Genomic DNA, 24,475 nt, shown 5'->3' on the forward strand with positions numbered 1-24,475 from the left:
TAAAGACACAAGAAACAACTGCTCACTATACTAATATAACACACAATAATAACTGTTATGGCAAATTATTGTGCAACTTTTCTTCAATCTTTAACTCCATTCTTACATTGTGTCAAGAATCATAAAAATCTATCTGCTTTCTAGCAGTGGATAAGCAATTTATTATACATCTGTTTTTGTCCTCTGCCAAAAGGCTGAAGCACCAGTGCTCCTGTATGATCTCTATGAGAAAACAACATCCACAAAGTTATTGAGTGATGGCAATGGCAGGAATTAATTAAGTTGTGTTGAAACTGTGGGATTCAATTTTGAAATCCTTTCAATATTTGATGAACCATTTTGAATGACTGGCATATCTCATTCTACAGCACCACTAGTGGCAAGGCCAGTAGCAAGTAAGGTTAATTAAATGTAAACAAAGATTGATTACTATGAGAGGCTATCTGACCAGAAGTAACAATAGAGCTCCTCATCATCATCATCTTGGACAGTTTCCAGCCACTGTCTGGGTCTGTCGGGAACACAAGCCTCTCCATCGTGTTCTGTCTTTCCACCATTCCCCCTCTTCCACCTTCGTCCAGTTCTCTCCTCTTCTCGTCACACATTCCTTCACTCCCTTCACCCATCTATCTCTTGGTCTACCCCTGGGCCTCTTCCCCTCCAGTTGCAGATCAAACATCTTCTTTGGAATTCTTCCCTCATCCATTCTCTTCATGTGATCAATTATATTGTCTCCTGGGAGAGAGGATGGTCTAAAACTTACTTTCAGTAGATCAACAATGATTCACCCTCTGAGTAGTAGTAATGGTTACATGTCGTCTCTGATAACTGTCCCATGCTGCAGTGTGTTTGCATTAGACAACTTACCTTCAACACAGGGTGTCTCGGAAAACTATTAGTATCACATAAGATTGTTGCTCTAACAACTACTTAACTAAATAAAACAATGGAAAGTCCAGCAAAGACTAATGACAATATTATGAAAATAATAAATTGCTACTTACCATACAGAGGAGACATAGAATCGCACACTGTCACAACTAAAGACTCAGCCAAAAGGCCTTCTCCTGAAGCAGAAAACACACACACACACACACACACACACACACACACACACACACACACACAAAAGACCACTGTTGCTGGCTACGGAACAATCTGTGACTAGTGAGAGTAATGAGAGTTTCTTAAAAGTATTTGAACTTATAAAAGCAGAGAACAGTTCCTACTTGTCTTTGCAATCATGACCGGCAAGCTTCAGAAGAATAACAGAACTAAACAGTCAAAAGAAAGGTTATAGCAGTACTGATTGAAAATATATTTATAAACCTACAAAACAAAATACAAACAAATTTGACTCTGAAATAGAAAGTTAGTTAATAATTAGAAAGTTAGCTGTAGAATTACAAATGTCAGTAATTTTTTATTATTTGTGTACGACACTAGGTTCATTTTGAAGCTAATTTACATTATGAATGGAATTACCATGGAAAGAATATATAAGTACCACATCATTACTTGAATTATCTGAACTCTGCTTTAATTTAACAGAGCTATGCACATAACTGGAGCAATCACAGTATAAAACTATTTCAATAGCTAATTTCTATTACTATAGCTCTGGATACAATAGAACAGCATTTACCTTAGGCCATTTCACTGGATTCTGGTAGCTCTGTGCCAGTAATTGAGCAACTGTTGGTTCAGAGAAATCCAACGAGCCAGTGTTGCTATTCTGTTTTGCTCCTAAGACAAATGTATCAATCTCAGCTAGTCGTGCTAATGGGTGGATAACTTCCAGGTCTGGGAAGACGTTTTTCAAATCTGGAGTTTGGGCACTGCTGCTTGCTTTTCCTTGAGTATCTTCCTGATCATTACATTCAGCCCGCTTTAAACTGCTGCATGTCCTATTCAGTTCAGTTTCATACTTGACATTCAGGTCTGATATAGGTCTCTCAATTTCATTCGAGACGATTTGTTCTTGGTCAGCTCCTTCCTGCTTTACTTCCTTCAGTTCGAACTCAGTTTTCATCTCATGATCTTTTTCCTGAGCAATTATTTCATCTTTTGTTCTACTGTCAGTCTCTTCATTATTAACAGCTGATGCAGATTGCATTTCTCCATCATTGTTATCAAGACAGTTTCTATCCTCAGGCTTCAGGAGATCAGGTTCTGTAACAGACTCTGAAACTCCCATGTCAATTTCTTGTTCATTATTCTTATCATTGTCTTCAGCATGATCTTCATTTGATGTAACTTTTTCCATGTCTTTAGGTTCTTCTGATTCTATTGTTTGTTGTGTATCTAATATTTCATTCTCTGCAGCAGGGCACTGTGAAGTGTGAACCAGCTGTTGTGGTGTTTCCTCCTGTTGAAGATCCTGCACCTTGTCTGAACAAACCACTTCAGCTTTATTCACTTCTGTAATTGAACAGTTTACTGGCTCTGTTGTGTCCTCCTCCGATTTTTTGTTGTTATCCATGGACATCAATTTCTCTTTCTCTTCTCTATTTGCTGATTCACTTTCTTGGGTGTTACTGGAACCCTGTTCATTATCAGATTTATCAAAACTCTGTGTACATTCCTCATTCTCGGCTTTAATTTTATTTGCAAGTAATGTTAATTCTACAATATTTTGGCCCTGGGATACATTTTCTTTTTCCCTGAACTGATTTTTTTCTTCCTCAGTTTTCATTTCTTTCTTAATTCCTATTTTTTCTATCTTTAATGTGCCTTCTCCTTTTTCTAGTTTCACAATAATCTCATTCTTGTCTGTTCTAAGAATATCTTCAGGCCGCTCATACTTAATTTCATCTAGATGTTTATGTTCTTTTGCCTCTGGAAGTGGCTGATCTATGGCTAGATGTTTCCTTAGAATATCAAAGAAACTTAATTCAGGGTCGTTTAAAATAAAGAACTCTGTTCTGCCTAAACCATGCCTGCAACAAATTAAAATAAAAATATCAATAAGATTTATTCACTTCTACAAACATCTATGAACAAAAAAATTACGAAAATACAGTTCATGTTCAAAAGAGTTTAATATTATTTCTTACTTGGCTGCACCAATTAGTAAATCCTTATCATGTTTACCAGGCACCCACCAATCAGGTATATCTGCAGACACTTGGCACAATTTTAATCTTTCGTCTAACTGCGGGTGAACAATTATTTCTTCTCTAATTTTACTTAGCAATTCAATTCGTTCTAATGTCCTGCGAGCTTTGTCTTCACTCAAAGGCTCTACAGGGATATCAGCAAATTCTGCATAAAAAAATTATATATATATATATATGTTCATACCAGGAAACATCCTAACTCAGTTTATGTTCATATGATCTAGTCAATTAACAAAACAATGAATACCTTCTTCTTCTGAGAGTTTCATTCCACAAACTCTCTTGCACATCGCTACAAAAGCTTTGTAATACTCTGTGATTGTATCATCAAATTTCTTTTCCAATCTTGACAATGATTTGAATTTTGACCAGTCATATTTACCCCGTTTCCTGCAACATGACAAATACACATCTGATTCAAATGATAACTTCTCACAAGGTTTACACACAACACAAGAACTTTACAGATTACAGGAAGAAGTACTAAAAAAAAACTGAAATTTTATTTCTTACGAAAAGTCAAACTGAAGGCGGTAAGTACCATATAGCAACAACCGCTCAGTTACTAAGATAAACTTCCAAATAGCTGCTTCCAATACTTTCACATTAGGCAACTACAAAGATGGCTTTCTCTTGGGCATCTGGTTCTGTTTCCTTCACTCTATGCAAAAAGTTTAGGTATTACTCATGTCTTTAGTGTAGTGAAAAACCTCAGAGGAAGTGCAGATAAATGTAGGCAAAGAAAAATTCTATGAGGTAACAACATGCTACTTTTTGGAACACTACCTTTCCCATATGAAAGAACTTCCACATTAAAAAGCTAGTGTTTCCTCTCCCAACTTTATGTATGTCTGTTGAAAGATGGTTTTTAATTTGTGAGACTCACTATGGATTTTGTAAGTAATAAACTAACATGAAAGACAGAAGGCTACCAACTGAGAAAACCTCAAGTTAAGTTCTTTTATTATTCCCTCTCTAAAGGCTATATTTATTTCTGTGCAAGAGACAAATTTGTCCAGGGTATTCAGTACAAAATAAAAAATATATTTAATGGTCAACAGCAATATGCACTCAATGGGAAGCAACAGAACTATGCCAAACTCAACTGCATCCATGATGTGCACGACATGAGCAGGCTATTGTACAAAAAAATGCAGATGAAGTAGAGTAAATAAAATGTAACTGAGTAAAAAATAAACATACCCATCATTCACAAGGTATTTATTACCAGGGAAGTACTTCAGTCACTGCCTGTCAGTATGATTCGTGCTGACCAGTAATTAGACTTCTCCCTTTAACATTATACTTTGCAAATCCATTTCTTTACATGGAACATACAGTTTCCTAAAATTCCGAGTATTCCTGTTTGTGACCCTAGTCTTCTGGGCTCGTTAAAGAGTAACTGCATTTAATTTTATTTCTTACTGCCATTTATTTATGTACCTGTACTGCAAAGAAAATATCAGCACAACAGTGTAAATGTTGACAGTATGCTTTGTGGTTCTCGTTTGGAAACAAACTGCACTTGTGCATGATATCTGCTGCTAGCAATGGTGATGCCCACTTTATTCTTTGCTCCCGAGCACGTCACTTTGCTTCTGCCTCAGATGTTATGGAGGTAAAAATAGAAGGGAGATGGCACTATAGACTTATGCTGTATGTTATTTTGAAGCCAGTGTGGGTTCGCCGGCCACCATCTTAAATAGCCCAAAACATTAACAGACTACTGTTTACAATTGCTTCTTGTTAATTATTTCTGTCATGTGCACACAACAACCAATTTAAATACAAAAAAATTACAGTGCTCACACGAATATCACAGCGTCAGGAAGGTAATTTCAAACTTTTCTGTTCCTGAATGTGTATTTGCTCTAGTAATACGACACATTTGGCCTCATTAACTTTTTTAAATGTATTTTCAATATCCAAGAAGAGAACGAAATGATGTGAAAAGCATGCTCTTCTAATCCTTAATACCACTTTTACTGTGTTTGTATCAATATCAAATGAAGCTGGAACTCTGAAACCAATGCTTGCGGGTATTGCTTCTTGTTTCTTACATTTCCAGTTCTCAACTCGTATGCACAACATTTGTAAAAATGTATCTGCATGATCTTTGATAGCCCACAACTGTGTGCAATGATGAATGAAGCAGGGCATGCCGTCATATCTTGTGCATGTCAATGAAGTGAACCATTTGAAATTAAATGCAATTAAGGGAATGGTCTAAAATGCTTAGACCCCATAAAATGGATACTCTGCTTATTTAAACGATAGACAGATGTTTGTTAGTAATTCCTACCAACAACATTTACCCATTACAATAAAGATAGTCTTTTGCAGAATACGAGTTGTTGAAGAGAAACGTTTTGCAGTCTGTCAGGAAATTTATTTTGCAGTCTGTCAGGAATTTTATTTTGCAGTCTGTCAGGAATTTTATTTTGTAGTCTGTCAGGAATTTTATTTTGCAGTCTGTCAGGAATTTTATTTTGCAGTCTGTCAGGAATTTTATTTTGCAGTCTGTCAGGAATTTTATTTTGCAGTCTGTCAGGAATTTTATATCACAGGTAAGTGGTCAAAACTTTAGTTGCAATATTGTGAACATTTGTTTGTGCTACAGACAACCTTAATGTGGTGTAATGAATATCATATTTTTTCTTTTGTTATTGTAAATATGTACATCATTGTTCCTGCTGAAATGCAGTGAATTACTCACAACAAACTTCAAGGGAGAATAAATATACTGTAAAGCGAAACACTCACGCCGAGCAGCTGGCGAAAGGAATGGTCTCATATGTTTCTGGCCAAATCCCTCTTTAGAAAGAAAGCAAAGCACTCACTAACAAACAAGATGGCAGACTTATTCTGAACAATAGGATCACACAACACTTAAACTTTAATTCAAAAACACTACACCATGTCAGAGTTTCATTAGTTCTGTTTTAAAATTTCTTCTGTGGCCTACCCTTCTAGAGGATGCAGGCCAGGAGAATTACAGGAGTGAAAGATATATATGAAGGATAACGCTCTTCTACACAGTTCAGAAAAGCTCGTGCTGAAAGAAATGATCCAGATTGCACAAGTTGTGAAGCAACTATTGAGCTCCAGCATGTTCTGTTTAGCTGGGTGTTTCACGAATGTGCTGTCAACACTGCTCTTGGGCGCAGTTTGGTGATGGCCATTCATTCCAGTGGACAGGTGGTATGTAGTCATGCCCATACATAATGCTGAGCAGAAACTGCAGAAGAGCTGGTATATGACAAGGTTGACTTCACAGGTGTCCTGTCTATGATTGGAGGAAAATCCTTTGAAAGAACTGGAGTAGGATGTGCTGGATGGATGAATTGGGCAGGTCTTGCACCTGAGTCTTTCACAGGTGATGTGACCCATGCGCCAAGGGGTTGGCAGAGGCAGTGGTATAGGGATTGGGTGTGATGCCTTCAGCATATCGGGCAAGGGAATTCTCATCACTGGAGATATGCCGTTCATGGGTAGCCAGGCTGTACAGAAACGATTTTTGGTATGGAAGGGGTAACAGCTGTCAAAATGCAGGTACTGTTGGAGGTTAGTGGGTTTGTAAATGAGCAGAATTGTGGATGGAGCCAACAGAGAAGTGGAGGTCAACATCCAGGAAGGTGGTGTGTTGGACTGAAGAGGACCTGGTGGGCAGATGGGAGAGGTGTTGGGGTTATGTAGGCATGATGATACAGTGTCTTGACCCTGAGTCCAGATCATGAAGATATCATCAGTGAACCAGAATGACAGAAGAGGTTTTTGGGCTTTAGGAGACTAGGGATGCTTCCTCTAGATGTCCCAGAAAAAAAGAATGGCATTGGGGGGGGGGGGGGGGGTTAATAAGCAGGTGCCCATGGCTGTGTTGCAGATTTATTTATGTACCTTCCCCTCATGAGAGGAGTAGCTGTGAGTAAGGATACAGTATGTGTGGTGTATGAGGAATGAGGTGGTGGGTGAGAAATCTGAGAGCAGTGGAGGGGGGGGGGGGGGGGGGGCTGCGACAGCGGAAACACCATATACTGAAGGGGGATGATGTATAGGGAGGTTGCATTAACAGTGACAAAAGGTGGTAAAGAGGTGGGTATGGTGGACAATTGTTGGAGGATTTGGTTTGTATCTTTGGTGTGAGAGGCTAGGCATTTGGTTGCAAGTCTTGGTCAACATACACAGCCCCCTCATCATCCAGTATTAGCCTGGACTGGACCAACTGAACCATATCTTTCACACAACATCCTGGTCCATTCCTGCACCACTCCCATTCCAAATGCGTTGTAACATAGGTCACATACCTGTGTAAGACCCAAGTGCAAGACCTGCCAAATCAAAGCTCCCACCCAGCACAGCCTACTCCAGTCCTGCCATAGGCTTATCCTATCCCACCAAAGGCAGGAGCACCTGCGAAAGCAGTCATGGCCTACACTCACTTCATTGCAATCACTGCAAACTTTAATATGTCGATACGAATGCCTATGAATAAAATGTCATCTCTTCAAAACTTATGTTATACAATGATGCAATATTGCAGGTAAATTCAATGATATATGTGAATACTGTCTGAAAAATGTGCTGAAAATAGAGTTTGTAGCACAGAAGTCATAAATTAAAATGTCATGCCTGATGATGCAGTTTACTTCACGAACAGCGAAAATGTAGTAAGGGATAAAACTTTTCTCCTTTATCGTTTTGTGCGTGATATCAGCAAGATAAAGTTTTAAATCATGTTGGAAGTCACTATGTGCTCTCATCTTAAATATTGGGTTAATATAGTCTGGGTAATTTGTGTGCCCCAAGTTAAGTTACCTCAAGACATACAAGTTTTCTAACTGTAACACTTTACTTACTTTACTAAATCTTTAACATAAGATTATATTTCTTAATGAGTAGATTATGACAGTATTTTAACTTTTTAAATTCGGTCAATAACTGTACAAAATACTGAAAATGAAATTTTTATTGCCCTCTAAAAGTTGTCAGGTAGACAACCTTTAACAGGAGCTGTGTCCCAGGTTAGTAACATAGATCATTATGATTTATTACAGGTTTACTAAGAGAGAGAGGGTTATTTTAAGTCTGAAACAATTAGAAAGAAATTTGTTCCATGTATATTAACTACTTCTATTCATGGACTCTCTCAAATCACCAATAAAACTGAAAGGAACCCTACATCCACTTTCACCTGAAATAATATTTTCCTCACACTTTTAAGATTTGTACTATTGTGAACATAGATTACAATTAAGGGGCATCGCTTCTGATAGCTCTTTATAAAGAGCTAGTGCAATTGAAGGCTTTCACGGCTGGATGTCATTGTTGCTGCTGAGTCTTCCAGGTTGTATGGCCATGGTCCAAGAAACTTTTCAGGAACTATGAAATGAGATTATTTATTCCAACTGTAAGGCATGTCTACCGTGCTCAATACATTTATCAAATTTGTGTTTTGATCCATAATGTACAACAGAAAGTGTGGTATAGAAATAATGAAGTATATTTTTTCATTTCTGACAGGTTAATTTAGGCCTTAGAAATCATTCGCTATGCCAGTATATAACATGTGACAAAATCAATGACAGGAGGTTGGAGACAGTCCCCAACAATCAGTCTTTCCTTCTGAACTCTTAAGGAAGCCTCCCCTGACCCAGGGTTCTGGGTGACTTTTTCGAACTCTACCCCTTTACATAAGCATCACCTGTCCTTTTCCTTCACCACTCTTCCTTCCCCTTCAACACTTCTGCCAGGGGGAGCCACTGACTCTGAAAGCTTGGAAATCTTGATACCTCCTATAAGTGTGTTCTCCTACCATTACTTTGTGAGTAGATTTTTATATCTGTCCAATTACATTGTATGTATTCATTTACCGATATGACCTCAGCTGATTCTCAGGAAATACTTCCAGAACGTATTCAACCCTCCTCTTCTGAAGTAAGACTATCTGTTTCCAAATCATTTACTTGAACTCCATTTATATGCAGAGATTCAACATATCTGGCACAGTTTTTCTTTAATAGAGTTGTTGAACTGTTGTTTTTGGGAGTACTGGAAACACACATCTAAAACATTTGGGAAATAACTCACTTCTGGCCAACCAATTCAAATTATTCCATCACAATCAGGCTGTCTGCAACAGCTTTAACCCAATGGCGAATTTTTATTTAAAGAAAGTTCACAATCAAAATTTTGACACTGAACTGACAAAATGAGACAGTAAGTGTAATCCTCTCCAGGTTTTGTACTGACACACTGTTGGTGATGGTAATAAAACTTTAACTGTGAAAAGCTATTAACCTGCATTTAAAATGTACATATGAGGTACTAAACAGAAACTTTAAGTGACTAAAGTACTAAAATATAACATAGCAAACAGGTTGGTACAACACTGTAATAAATGTTTGATAAAAGAAAGGGTACCATCAAAAGAATTTCAGATAAGAGAATAAATTTTCTTTGCGGTTACAGTTACAATTAACAAATAACAAAGGCAGACACAAAATGTGTGGCAAGATACCTGTCAAATTCAACCCCAAAAGTTGAAACCGTACGGTAGAAATCAGCCTCCTCACGGCGTGACCACCTTCTCTGATGTATTTCAAGTTTTTGTCTCTCTCTTTCACGAACAATTTGTTCAATTTTCTCCCGCCTCTCCATTTTCTGGAATTAAATCAATTTTTTAAGACTATAACAGCTAGAAGTTTCAGATAATATAACTATTAATTACTTCAACAAGTACATAATGAAACTGGAAAACGGGGAGAAGAGAACTGTGCACAACAGGACTGGGGTGAAAAAGTGGTGTACATTATGACTTGTGCAACACATTCCTACAGCACAGGAAGTTACATTTATTTATTCTGCATGCTAATTTATTTCTCAGAACTACCCATGAAATTAAAGATTACAAAGCAAACCTTGATGAAATATGTAATGTTTATCTATTACCTTATTTTTTTTTTCCTTAAAATATGAATTTCTCTGGCCTTAACTTAATGGAGCTAAAATTTTCTTAAGACAAGGGATGTAGCATAATCAATATTTTGATACTGAAGAGCTAGCTGTTTCTAAATGACAGATTCAACAACAATATTATTGTGCATGGTAGCAAGGCCACTTAGGTTGGCTTATCATAGTATTTCAACAGGATATGCTGAACCACTTGACTGTAAATGCACAACTGTCCTGGAAGCATTCATAGTGTGACGTGTTATCCTTAATCACCACCGTACTTTGTTTACCATAATGGCCACATGTTATAATAGCGTGGTCAGGTAATAGGTATAATAGTTTACATTCAAACAGTTGTAAACACTTCAATATTTTTTGCTTATGCTGCTAATTTCTCCAAAAGTCAACAACTTACTGGCCATTATAAATTCCTACTTAATTACATTTTAACTTAACTGGAGTTTCTGAACTAATGTTGCCTACTTTTAGTATGAAAGCAATCATGTAATATTTTTACAAATATGGCTACATCCAAAGGAGGGAATTGACATCATTCCCTGAAACTCTGATGTACATTCAATAGATTCTTTGTAATCAAATCAAAGACTGTCACTTCTCAAGTTATTTGCAAACCTAACAGTTGAACCACTCACTTTTGCTTACAATGAGTTATGACTGAAACATATTTAAAAGTTTTTACCATTCAAAAGAAAAGTACTGGAGACATATCAAGAGTACAATTTAACTGGACTGCCCAAGGAGAAACGTAGTTCAGCAATTCAGAATATTTATTTCTGAAGTTTTGTTGTGTTGACTGACTAGGTATGTTCTTGGGATTCTAGTGGAGTTGATTGCATTCTGTATACAATATTTCAACTGCTGACTTCAGGTTTTCCAAAAAGATGTCTAATGTGCTGTACCTGTGTGGAGCTGGTTAACCAGACTGAGATACTGTTTATGTCACAGTGCTAGTTACAGCACTAACAAGACTCTCAGCACCCACTTATTTCGTTGATGCACACACATTTTTTTCCCCCTTGCTTTTATTCCACATGCAATTTAAATCTCCTAAGCTGTTTCTGGCTCTGAAATGACTAGCAAAATTGTAATAAAATGAGCTCCCAAAGTCTTGCCATGTTTAAATTGAAAACTCCATCCATGTTTATAAGGTTTTCTGCCATCAGTATATATGGTTACACATACTTATATTGACTTGCATCAAAAGGAAAATTATAAAATTAACAGGGGCAGTCAAATGAAAGCAATACAGATGGAAAAAAGTGAACTGTTTCAAAATAATAAAGTATTCCCCATAACTGTTAACACATTTATCTCACTACCAGACATGATGGTCAAAGCCTTCATGGAAAAATATTTGCTATTGCCTACAGAACCACACCTCTTTGTCAGAAGCAAATAGACAGTCACTAATGTCTTTCTTCAGGGATTCAAAAATAATGAAATTGCTTTGAGAGAGATTGGGACTATGTGGACGATGATTAAGAGCTTCCCAGAAAAAATTCTGCAGTGTACATGAAACAACAGCCATGCCAGCTCTGGGAAAGTCATGATGATCCCTTTCTTTGACTGCAAGGGCTCACTGCTCATTTACTTTGTAGAACACGGCACCACAATTAAAACTCAGTGTTACATGGGCACTTTGCAAAAACTGAAGTGTGCCATCTAGTCCAAACAACCAGGAGTCTTGATGGACAGCATCATTCTGTTGCAAGATAATGGCCACACACATGTTAACAGGATTGTTTCAGTTATGCTGGACAAGTTTCACTGGGAAGCCCTTACACATCCTCCATATAGTTTCAAACTCTCCCTATGTGATTTCTATGTTTTTGGATTCTTGGCCATTGGTTTGTTTCAGATGAAAAGATGCATGCTTAGGTGTGATCACGGTTCCACAGACAACTGCAAACTTTAAAAAAAAAAAAAAATCAAGACATCGACCATCTTGCATAGTGGAATAAATTTAGTAATAATTATGGTGATCACTTTTGAAATAATAAGAGTTTATTTACTTTTTCCGTTGTCTTGTTTTCATTTGACTGCCGCTTTTACTCTGCCTCGGGAGGCAAAATACCATTACTGCTGATAGAGACCTTTGAAAGAGGGAAAAGTTACAAAGGAATAGCAGCTCACTGATCAATGAGACCCAGGCATAAGAGGGACCCACCTGTTTGTGAGAATGAGTGGAAAACAAAGATGAAAGGAAGAAGCATCTGAGGTAGCAGGAAGTCACGGTTAGTAAATTGTTAAGCACTGTGCCACCTGTTGTGAGAATGAGGGTAAACAAAGGTGAAGGATGAGGCATCAGCAAGAAAGTAGGAAGTCAGGTATAATACACTGGTAAGCACTCAGCCATCTTTACTCGAGATATGACACACATACAGACTGAGAAATAAAGATGGTAAAAGGAAGAGAAATGAGAAGTGAAATGAATAGCACAATTAAAAAGTGAAAAAGGGACCAGGAAAAAACAAAGATATCATGTGAGTGGATGATGAAAGTTGACTAGTGAGACAATAAAACAGGTTTAAAAAGGCTTTCACAAGCTATTCATTGTCTCCTTAGCAAACTTCACTGTTGAGGCCCGACATACAAACAAATCAAGTAGAATGCTATGGGAACCAGGATGGCTGCATGCTATGCTAACCTTCTGATGGACCACAAAGAAGATGTAGTCCTTATGATACACAAGTCTGGTCTCCTGGATTGGTAAGCACTTATGGCATTTTGTAATCTGGGACTTATAGCGAATAAGAACTTTGCCACTTCCTTTAACAATGAAACTACTTTTTCCAAATCAAATTCATATGCTTTTTTCAAATGCAAAGCCATCTCATCTCCTTTGACTATTTCCAGATTATTGAAGCTCATGTCCAAAATTCATTCCACACAAAACCTACCAATAAGCAGTAATACCTGCACTCTTGACAGCTGCAACTCCAACATCAAAGACTGCCTTTTCTACATCCTACACATCCCTGGCAAGAAGATCTGTTACACAACCAAAACCCCAACTTCTACAAGAACAAACTTTCCTCTCTTAACTACCTCGCAGATCGAACCCACACAGAACTTTCTTGAATAGTATTCTCTACCTTAAACTCTGATTGATATGGCTGCTATTTTCCAAGAAATTCTAGCCATGACTTTACCAAGTCAAGCACTGAAATGAGATTCTCTTTCCTTGATATCTTTCCTATAATACCCCCCCCCCCCCCCCCCCCCCCCAAACCTTCCATTGTCTTCCTAATCTCAGTGACTTCGTAAAACCATGAGTTTGCCAAACTACTACCCCTACCCCAAGATTCCTACTCGTGCAACCCTTCCCATTAATAAAACATGTCCACATGGATCCATCCACAGCCACTCCAACACTGGTAAACCTTGGTAAATACTACATAAAAAATAGAGCAACTGTGAAATCACATGTTCACCAAATAATTTTATTCACTGCATGGAGAGGAATGACTACCAACATCACACTGACTGAGTGCGCATATAAACATAGAAGAATTGTTGATCTTTGAGGCACTCAGTACCCAGCTGCTAAGCATGTTCTCACAGTGGACATCTCAAGGAATTTATTAAATAATGCTCAGCACATCTTTACTTGTAGCTCTCAGACCTGGTCGAAGCTGTCTGATATAGTGGTCAAGTGTGTGTGAGGTTTGCTTGCTTGTGTGAATGTGTGCATTTTCTTTTATGAAGTGTAGTAGTAGTAGTAGTAGTAGTAGTACGGTATTCTGCCTTATGGCAGGTCTTATCATGGGTTAAACCTCTTCCTCTTTTGTCTGTCCATAGCCAGTCTTTTCATTTCTGAATATTTGCCTCCTTTGATATTGTCCAACATTTGATATATTCTTTTTCCTCTTCCCCTTTTCCCTCCACCATTCCTTCTATTCCTTCCTTCAATAAACAGTCCCTCCTCAAACAATGTCCAATCCACTTCGGTTTTCTTTTTCTGATGACTTTCAGCATGTTTCTTTCTTCTCCAACTCTTCTTAATACTTCTTCATTCCTTACTCGGACTTCCCATTTCACTTTTTCCATTCTTCTCCATATCCACATCTCTAGTGCCTCCAATCTTCTTTCATCTTCCTTCCCCAACGTCCAGGTCTCCGCACCATATAGTGCAACGCTCCAGACGTAACATTTGGCAAGTCTTTTCCTCAGATCTTTGTTTGGTGGTCCACAAAGTACATTCTGTTTCCTCTTGAATCCTCCTTTTGCAATTGCAATTCTTTTCCTAATTTCTGTTGAGCAATACATATAATCCATTATTACACTTCCCAGGTAATTGAAGTTATTCACTTTTTCTATTTCCTCTCCCCCTATTTTCATCTGGAATTTTCTCCCCTTTCCTTCAGTTACCATGCTTTTCATTTTATTCTTGTTAATCTTCATTCCATATTATTATAATTTTGTGTTTAGATCATCTAACTTTTGTTCCATCTCTCTTGCACTCTCTGCCATCACAATCATGTTGTCTGCAAATCTTATACACTCCACTCTCTGGTCCCTATACAAACTCCTCTCTTTCCATCAAAACTTTCACCAATAATTTCCTCCAGATATATATTGAACAGTGTTGGTGATAAACAACAACCTTGTCTTACAACTCTTCTCAGTTCAATTTCTTCACTCATCACACCTCCTATTCTTACTCTTGCTCTCTGGTTCAAATACAAATTTCTAATTAGCTGTCTATCACACCTATCATCTCCATGTTCCCTTAGGATTTCCATCAGTTTGTCCCATCTGACACAGTCAAAAGCCTTCTCAAGATCAATGAACACAACATATAACTTCCTTTTCTTCTCCATGTACCTCTCCCCTATCACTCTCAGTAGCCCAATGGCACCTCTTGTTCCCACTCCTTCTAGAAGGAGGTTTGGCCGAAAGCTAAATGTTTAACAGTCTTTTTGTTGTACCTGTCTGTAACTCTGCATGTCATCTTTACAATGAGTAGCAATCTATCCTTTTCTTAATATTGTTGATATTCCGACTTGGACTTTCCATTGTTTGATACGATGCAATTTCTATTTCATTGTCAATTCTACTGTCCTCGAGCTTGCTGACAGATCTTAAAATCAACTGAACTTAATACATCAGTAGCCATCTTCAGATGATACACTGTTGTTCAGTCTCAGCAAACTGATACCAATGGTGAAGACAGCAACTTTATATGGGTCACAGGAAATTGATGGTTCAGCTGACAGTTGCTGCCCCCAAAACTAATAAATACAAACACTGCTTCCATATAGTATCCATTGGACAAGAATGACAAATATAAAAATCTTCTGGCAGCTGACTTGGAAGTGCTTTTCAATGTAGGGTTCCATGACTTGCTTAAATTGTTCATTAGACCCCTTTCATGGTGTCACGTATCACTTTAATCTTTGCCTACTGGCGAAACCAACTATTGAGGTTAAACTACTCCTAAAATTTTCCCATTTTCGAAGATACACTCCCGGTATGATACAGGAAAGGAGTCTGTCTACATACATCTTCATATCATAGTCTAAAACTCAAGGTTTGAAATATCTGGTACTCAAAATATCTGTTCTGCTTAGACACAGACTTCAGGCATCTGGTCTACTTTTTAAGCTGTCAGTACCAGAAAAGGTGTACGCTCTTCATATTAACGTTTTAAAAGCCCTGGAGCGTTGGTATAGCAACTCATTGGATGCAGACACTGGTCCATAAGCACATATACAATAAACACCAAGTGCCAAAGTTTCATAATTTCTTCTTTAGGTTAATACATCCAAACAACAACTTTTCCATAATTTCTGTATAAATGTGATGCTGGAACTAATACACTGAAAATGTTCCACAAAATGGCTGACAGTATGTAACATGTGTGGCCAGATCATCAAAAGTGGCAGCAATGTACCTCCAATAATGTGTTGGTATTAAAGATTCCGTCTTCAGTGCTCTGTCCTAAATATCTTGTATAAGTGCAGCAACTACAGGTGAAACTCAGCCAAATGCCTTTTATTAATAAAAGTAATAGTTTTGGATAACTGACAAAGTTTTTTCTCAAAGCGAAGTAACCGAGAAGGGAGAAGAGATACTAGTGCTGAATACAGGGTGTGGCAAAACATCCTCCCTAATTGGAATGTTCAAACAAAAAACAGGCGGATCAAAAGAAAGAAAACTGTAATAACATTAAAGACACCTACACAATGGAAATTTTTAAACAAAGTTTCACTGAATTGGTGTCCTCCATTATCAATGTATTGTTCAATGTGATTTCGGAAATTCTGCATCAATCTAATTAACATTTCTGGTGGAAGAACACCAGTTTCTTCCTGTAGGGCTGGCAGAGCGTTGGCTAAAGTTTGAACACCTCAACCTTAAGATCTCTCTCATGAGAGAGAGAGAGAGAGAGAGAGAGAGAGAGAGAGAGAGAGAGAGAGGGGGGGGGTGGTGAGAGAGAGAGAGAGAGAGAGAGAGAGGGGGGGGGGTGAGAGAGAGAGAGAGAGAGAGAGAGAGAGAGAGAGAGAGAGAGAGAGAGAGAGAGGGGGGGGGGGGGGGTGAGAGAGAGAGAGAGAGAGAGAGAGAATCACAGTGAGTAATATCTGGTGATTCTGCTGGTTGGATGACATTGACAAGTGAAGAAATTAAGCCTTTGGGAAACTTTTGTCTCGGCACTTTGAGACAAATCTGAGTTGTACAAGTGGTGGCTCCATCCTGCTGAAACAGTACCTGGCCAATTTGTGGCCACCGAGTCTTGGTGCAAAAAAGGTGTTTGTAATACGAGTGTATAACTGAGAGTTTACTGTCGCAAAAGTGTCGTTATCTTTTCTTTTTTAAGCAAGTCTTTTTTTTATTTTTTTAAAGCAAGGTGTAATGACCAATCATCCCAACTCTTTCAACTGCACATTATACAGTAACGCAGTCATCATGTAATGGGTTTTCATCAAGTTCATGAGGGTTCTGTCCATTCCAATACCAGAAATTCTGAGAAGCAACATAGCTAGCTAAATGAAAATTTGTATCACTCGAAAGGACCACAGCTACTTCAGGCATATTTCAATAATGTTTAAACATGATGTGTGAGGTCATGTGCAAACAACTATTTAACATTTACTAATAACCATCTTGTACAGATAAAATCATAAGTCTAGTTGCAAAATTCTTCACAAGTTTTCATGATTTCCAAGGAACTGGAGGAAAATGAGAACACTATAGCTGAAGACACAAGAACAGTTTGCAGAATTGTGGCACTGAAAGTAACGGAAGAGAGCACATTGAAGAAAATTTATCCTCTGAGGACTGAGATACAATAAATATCTTGTTGTTAAACAATTTCAAGCATTCTTTGATTACATCACCTATTCCAACCAGAACATAAAATGGCAACTACACATCACTGATGTTTATTTGCTGTGTGATCAGTAACATATTACTCACATTCTGTTGGATTCAGAAACTACTTAAAATGAAGTTTTTGGCACAATTATATAATAAGTGTTGTCCACAAAAGAATACTCTGGTATGCTACACAGGTTACAATTATTTTCGTTCAACACCAAACATATTAGAACAGCTAAAGCTGCAGAACACAGAGAGAATGCTACATGCACAAGTAAACGTAACAAAGCACAACCCCAGTGTCTCAGAATTATCATGTTTTATAGCAACACCTCTTTAACATCAGAATTTCTTGCTTAGTGTTCTCTTTACGGGACTGACTGAAATTTTAGGTTTAGCAACTAAAATAAGTATATGTTATGAGCCTCATATTAAAAAACTGATTCTGTTAAATAAAAATGATGTAAATGAGATCTAAATTGATATAGAGGCAATTATGGAAAAAATTACTAACAATACTGAATTACCTGATAAAACATGTGGTGAAGAATATATTCTCTGCAAGGCAAAAGATAGTGGGTTAGTGGTACTAAAGCCACATCAACTAGCTGCATGGGAAGTAAAAATCTACTAGTTTGCACCTTCTGATTCGGTAGCCTATGCGATGGCTCTTTTTCACCAGCTTTTTATAGATTATAATGTTATAGGTGAGTCAAGGGAAGGACTCATGCTTAAGCTCAGCATCTGCACTCTCATGTATCTGATGACAATGCTCCACAGAGTGACCATGTTATTACATGAAGATGACAAAGCAGGAACTCTTTGATGAGGCAGCCCCTGGGAAGGTAGTGTAGTGTGCACAATTAAGGGATATGATGCAGTTATTTAGTGATATCTTCAAACAGAACTAATTAATTATGCTTAAACAATGAAAACAAAGCAATGACATGAAGACACCCACCAAATACTAAAAACAGGGCATCACAGAAACAACACATCTGGAAAAAAGCCACACTAGTAGTTAAAAAGAGTGTAAAGGATTATCTGTTGCTGCTGTGAAGGTAAATGACACTCCAAGTATACAACATTCTAAAAACCATCATCGCCCATTTCTATCATTAAACCATACCTTCTGGTGCTTTGCATGTAACTACAGTTTCAGTCCAAAGTCTGTAATCCCCTCCCAATCATAAATCAAATAAAATATAGAGAAACATCTTACAGCCCTCCAATATTAACAAATTTTCTTTGTAAAATATCATTTAATAAATCACCAGCAAACACTGTATTCAGTAAAAGGTTCTGCTAAACAATTTAAAACTCAGGCAAGAGAAAGGAAAATGTTGCACATAATAACAGGAAAATTTCTGACCGAGGGAGGAGGAACTGAATGGAATTTTGCAACCTTCATCTCAAGTAAAGTACTGTTCCTTGTATGTGTAAACTCTTTTTCTTTTTATCACATAAACAGAAACGTCACTTTTTGTATATATTTCACACATTATAATCAATATTGCACCTACATCTACATAGATAAGCTGAAAGCCACCCTGTGGTATCACTACTGGTCATTTCCTTTCCTGTTCCACTCGCAGATAGAGTGAGGGATAAACATATGTCTATATGCCTCTGTACGAGCCACAATTTCTCTTTACCTTCATGGTCCTTACATGCAATGTATGATGGTGGCAGTAAATCATTTGGCAGTCAGCTTCAAATGCCAGTTCTCATAATTTTCTCAATAGTGTTCTTCGAAAAGAAAGTCACCTTCCCTTCAGGGATTACCATTTCAGTTCCTTTAGTATCTCTGTAACACTTACGCGCTGTTCGAACCTACCACTAACAAATCTAGCAGCTGCCTCTGAATTGCTTCGATGTCCTCCTCCAATATGACATGGTAAGGATCCCAAATACTCTAGCAATATTCAAGAATAGGTCACACCAGTGTCCTATATGCAGTCTTCCAAAACAGGTGAACCACACTTTCCTTAAATTCTCCCAACTAACTGAAGTCTAGCATTCACCTTCCCTACCATGGTCTTCACATGCTTGTTCTATTTTATATGGCTTTGCAACGTTACACCAAGATATTTAAACAACATGCTGTATCCGAGCATTATCAGTTTGTTTTTCCTACTCATCCACATTAACTTACATTTTCCCACATTTAGCGGTAGCAGCAAATCATCATACCAATTAGAAATTCTCTCCAAGTCATCTTGTATCTTCCTACAGTGTCTCAAATTTGACACCTTTCCATACATCACAGCATTATCAGCAAACAACTGCAGATTACCACCCACCTCATCCACCAAATCATCATGTATATAGAAAATAACAGTGGTCCTATCACACTTCTCTGGGGCAATCTTAACGATATATTAGTCTCTGATGAATGCTCATCATCGAGGGTAACATACTTCAGAAATCTTTGAACCACTCACTGCGAACTTATTCCATGTGCTTCTACCTTTGTTAACAGCCTGCAATGGGGCACCATATCAAATGCTTCCTGGCAATCTTAGAAATATGGACTCTGCCTGTTGTTCTACATTCCAAGTTCACAGGATATCATGTGGAAAAAGCACAAACTGAGATTCACATAGGTGAAACCTTGCTGATTCGTGCACATAAGCTTCTCAGTCCCAAGAAAATTTATTATAATCAAACTGAGAATATGTTCAAGGATTCTGCAGCAAACCGAAGTTAGGGCTACTGATCCGTAATTTTGCGAATCTGTTCTTTTATCCTTCTTGTATATAAGAGTCACCTGCATTTTTCTAGTGGTCTCGAATGTGTGCTGGGTGAAAGATTCGTGATAAATGCAAGCTAGGTAAGTGGCCAATGTCATAGATTACTCTTTGTAAAACAAAACTGGATTTCCATCTGGATTTGGTAACTTATTTGCCTTCAAATCTTTTCATTGTTTCTGCAAGTCAGGGATATTTATTACTATGTCATCCATATGGGAGTCTATCTGATGGTCAAATGACAATACATTTGTATGATTCTCTTTTGTTAACGATTTCTTGCATGTGAAATTTAAAACTTCGACTTCCATTTTGCTATCTTCAATTGACACACACTACTGATCAACAAGGGTCTGAATGGAAGTCTTACACCCACTCAACGATTTTACATAGGATCAGAATTTTCTTGGGTTCTCTGTCAGATCTTTTGCTAAGGTATGACGATGGTAGTTGTGGTATGCTTCGCACACAGATCTTTCCACAGACGCACGAATCTCTACTAACCTTTGTTTGTCAACACGTGTGTTCTCTTTTGAACCGAGAGTGTAACAGGCTCTGCTTCTTCCAAAATTCGTTATTACATCACAGTGAGTCTTTTCCATCCTTTATCGACCTAATAGGCACATAACTCTCCAAATCTACAATTCACAATCTGCTTAAACTTTGCTCTTAATCACTCTATATCTATCTTACTGGAACCAAGTGACTTCAGTTCACTCTCTAAGTGAAACGTTCACAACTGCTTATCTGCTCTGTCTAGCAGAAACACTCTCCCATCATTCTTGACTGATTTATAACTTTCGTACTCATAGTTGCTACAATGACGTCATGATCACTAATCCCCGTTTCTATACTGACATTGTCGATAAGTCCAGCCAGTTTGTAGCTACAAGGTCTAAGATACGCCTATCGTGTGTGGGATGCAGAGCTAGATGCTCAAAACAGTTTTCTGAAGTTTCCAGAACCCTGCAAATTTCCACAGACATCCCAGTCTACAATTAGTGGGTCAAAGTCACCTCCAACCGGTACAGCATGATCTGGGCATTTACGAGGTACTGAGCGTAGACTTACTTTCAATGACTCTAAAAGTGTCAGAGCAGAATCGGGTGGCCATTAAAAACATCCACAATTAACTTGGCTTCACCTACACCTGTTATACCAGACCAGGTACCACATTGTTGCACTCCTCTTCGAACTCAATAACAGACAATATTTTTGTCAACTGCAATGAACACTTCCCCTCCTATGGCCTCTAATCTGTCTTTCCAATATATGTTTGTAAACGTATCAGTTTATAATATCCCATAATTTTTGTGATGAGGATTTAAATTGAAAGAACATACATTTGGGCAACTCACTCTTATTGTGTTACTAAAGGCTTGAGGTATACAAATCAAATTGCACAAAGGCAGCAACTTATCTTTTTTTATGTAACACATTACCGCCTAGCACAATTCTGAAAAACATAAATCTATAAATCTATTGTCCTGTTCTGGGATAGCCTAATGAGTTATGTGCACTTTTCCAAGAGAGAAAGAGAGAAGAGAGAGAGAGAGAGAGAGAGAGAGAGAGAGAGAGAGAGAGAGAGAGAGAGTGGGGGGGCCAACCATTAGTACGATGTAACTAAATAATGGAAAATAAACTAAAAGCAGTCATAAAAGTCAACAACATTTATGTTGCAACACGGTTGTGCACATAAAGACTAAGAATCGTGACTTTGTAATAGCCCATCTGGCAAGGGCACGACAAGGTTGTTTAAGAGACTTCGAGTGCAATTTTTTCCACGGAGCTCAAATGGACTTATATCAGCATATTATGATCTGTGGTTAAAAAAGCAGAATATGTCATTGAGTTTACCTTGTCATTCAATAAAGCACCTGCTTGAACTGACAACCTACATGGTCAGCACGGAGCTGAGCATGACCTTTCGAGGACAGTCTGGCACACTGCAACATATCCCATTCAACAGATTAGCTGGCTACCAGGGGAGGATTTCAGTCACGGCCCAGAACCACAGGCTAGTTCTGCAGATATCTGACGAAATTAACCTGCCGACCTGAGGCTCATCATTTCCCCACTAATGTGCAGGCCTCAAGAGCTCGGATCTGCCCACAGGCAGAGACCATTCGTGTCTGGGGACAAATCAGCGGATTTTTGTACCCGTGACTTCAGGGCATACTCGGTAGGCTGGATACCACAAGTGAAGGATTTCAGGAGCTGTGACTGTCTCATCCCCAAGTACGTTGTATAGTGTGGCATCTTATTTATTGTAGCACATTTTCACACTCTGAAAGTACTTTGTATGTTTGAGAGAAAGCATGGACGAGGCTAGGAAGAAAACTGTGGCAAAAGCCAGCTGCATGAACCTTTGTATTAACCTTTGCATCGTGCAGTAATTTGTAATACCCGTAAAACAATGAGTTAACACGGTTATGGGTAATAACCTACAATAATGAACATGCACAGGCAGCTACTTGGGTAGCAAAATACTTGTGGAGTGGCACATGAGGGTTTTTTAGGCTAGGAAGTGGTGTAAGGTGCTCTGATGAACACTCGTGTATAGGATGGGGACACAAAAATTAATAAATCAGGCAAGAAGAGTGTTTGTTAGATGGAGCAGGTAAGCAGTTACTAACGTCTCAGACAGTGAATTGGCATCACTTAGTTCCAGAAACTTGGATGTAGAGAAATTATGGGCACAGTTTAAGCAGATTGTAAATTGTGGTCTGGAGAGCTATGTGACTAATAAGTGGATAAAGGATGGAAAAGACCCATCATGGTTTAATAACGAAATTCGGTGGATGCTGAGGAAACCGAGGCTGTTGTACTCACAGTTCAAAAGGGAGGTCATAAACAATGACAAGTAAAGGTTAGTACTGATTCGTGCATCAATGAAAAGATATAGGTGTGATGCATACCACAACTACCAATGTCACACCTTAGCAAAAGATCTGGCAGAGAACCCAAGAAAATCTCGGTCATATGTAAAATTGCTAAGTGGATCTAAGGCTTCCATTTAGTCCCTTTTGACGAGTCAGGTACGGCTGTTGAAGATAGCAAAACAAAAGCTGAGGTTTTAAATTTCACATACAAGAAATCGCTTGTACAGGAGAATCGTACAAACATACCGTCATCTAACCATCGGACAGACTCCCCTATGGACAACATATTAGTAAGCATACCTGGCGCACATAAGCAACTTAACGATTTGAAAGCAAATAAATCACCAGGTCTGGATGGCATCCCAGTTCGATTTTACAAAGAGTTCTCTACGGCACTGGCCCCTTTCCTAGCTTGCATTTATCATCAATCTCTCACCCAGTACAAAGACCCAAGTGACTGGAAAAAAGCTCAGGTGACTCCTATATACAAGAAGTGTAAACGAACAGGCCCACAAAATTATAGTCCAATATCCTTAACTTCGGTTTGACGCAGAATTTCAACATATTCTCAATTTCAATACAATAAACTTTCTTGAGACCAAGAAGCTCAAGTGCACGAATCACCATGGTTTTAGAAAGCATTGCTTGTGTGAAACTCCATTTGCCCTTATCTCATGATATACCGAGAACTCTGGATGAAGGCCAACAGGCAGATTCCATATTTCTAGATTTTCAGAAAGCATTTTTTGATACAGTGCCCAAATGCAGGCTGTTAAACAAGGTATGGGCATATGGAATAGGTTCACAGATATGCGAGTGGCTTGAAGATTTCTTAAATGATAGAATCTAGTATGTTGTCCTTGATGGCAAGTGTTCATCAGAAACAAGGGTATCCTCAGGAGTGCCCCAGGGAAGTGTGATAGGACTGCTGTGTTCTTTACACACACATAAACGATTTGACTGACAGGATGGGCAGCAATCTGTGGCTGTTTGCTAATGCCATGGCGTACGGTAAGGTGTCAAAGTTTAGTGACTGTAGGAAGATGACTTGGACAAAATTTCCTGTTGGTGTAAAATGGCAGCTATCACTATATGTGGAAAAACGTAAGTTAATGCAGATAAGCACGAAGTCAAACGTGTAATGTTCAGATACAGTATTACCAGTGCCCTGTTTGACACAGTCAAGTCGTTTAAGTATGTGGGCATAATTTTGCAAAGCGATAAGGGTTGGAACAAGCATGTGAGAACTGTGGTAGGGAAGAAGAATGGTCAACTTTTGTTTATTGGAAGAATTTTAGGAAAGAGTGGTTCGCCTGTAAAGGAGGCAGCATATAGGACACTGGTGTGACCTATTCTTGAGTGCTGCTAGAGTGTTTGGGATCCACACCAGTTCAGGTTAAGGGAAGTCACTGAAGCAATTCAGAGGTGGGCT

At 38.3% G+C, this 24,475-nt stretch overlaps 1 protein-coding gene across 1 annotated transcript in view; it reads right to left on the reverse strand.

The window, feature by feature from the left end:
* Positions 1–24,475, reverse strand: part of LOC126457232 (chromodomain-helicase-DNA-binding protein 7-like) — a 311,277-nt gene that overhangs the window by 46,397 nt on the left and 240,405 nt on the right. The window contains exons 30-33 of the mRNA XM_050093361.1: positions 9,637–9,779; positions 3,367–3,509; positions 3,057–3,264; positions 1,646–2,939 (exon numbers count right to left, since the gene is read on the reverse strand). Coding sequence (XP_049949318.1) covers positions 1,646–2,939; positions 3,057–3,264; positions 3,367–3,509; positions 9,637–9,779 — 1,788 coding nt within the window. The remainder of the gene's footprint in view (positions 1–1,645; positions 2,940–3,056; positions 3,265–3,366; positions 3,510–9,636; positions 9,780–24,475) is intronic.

The sequence above is a fragment of the Schistocerca serialis genome, chromosome 2 (assembly GCF_023864345.2).
Source record: "Schistocerca serialis cubense isolate TAMUIC-IGC-003099 chromosome 2, iqSchSeri2.2, whole genome shotgun sequence".
NCBI classification, from domain to species: Eukaryota; Metazoa; Arthropoda; class Insecta; order Orthoptera; family Acrididae; genus Schistocerca; species Schistocerca serialis.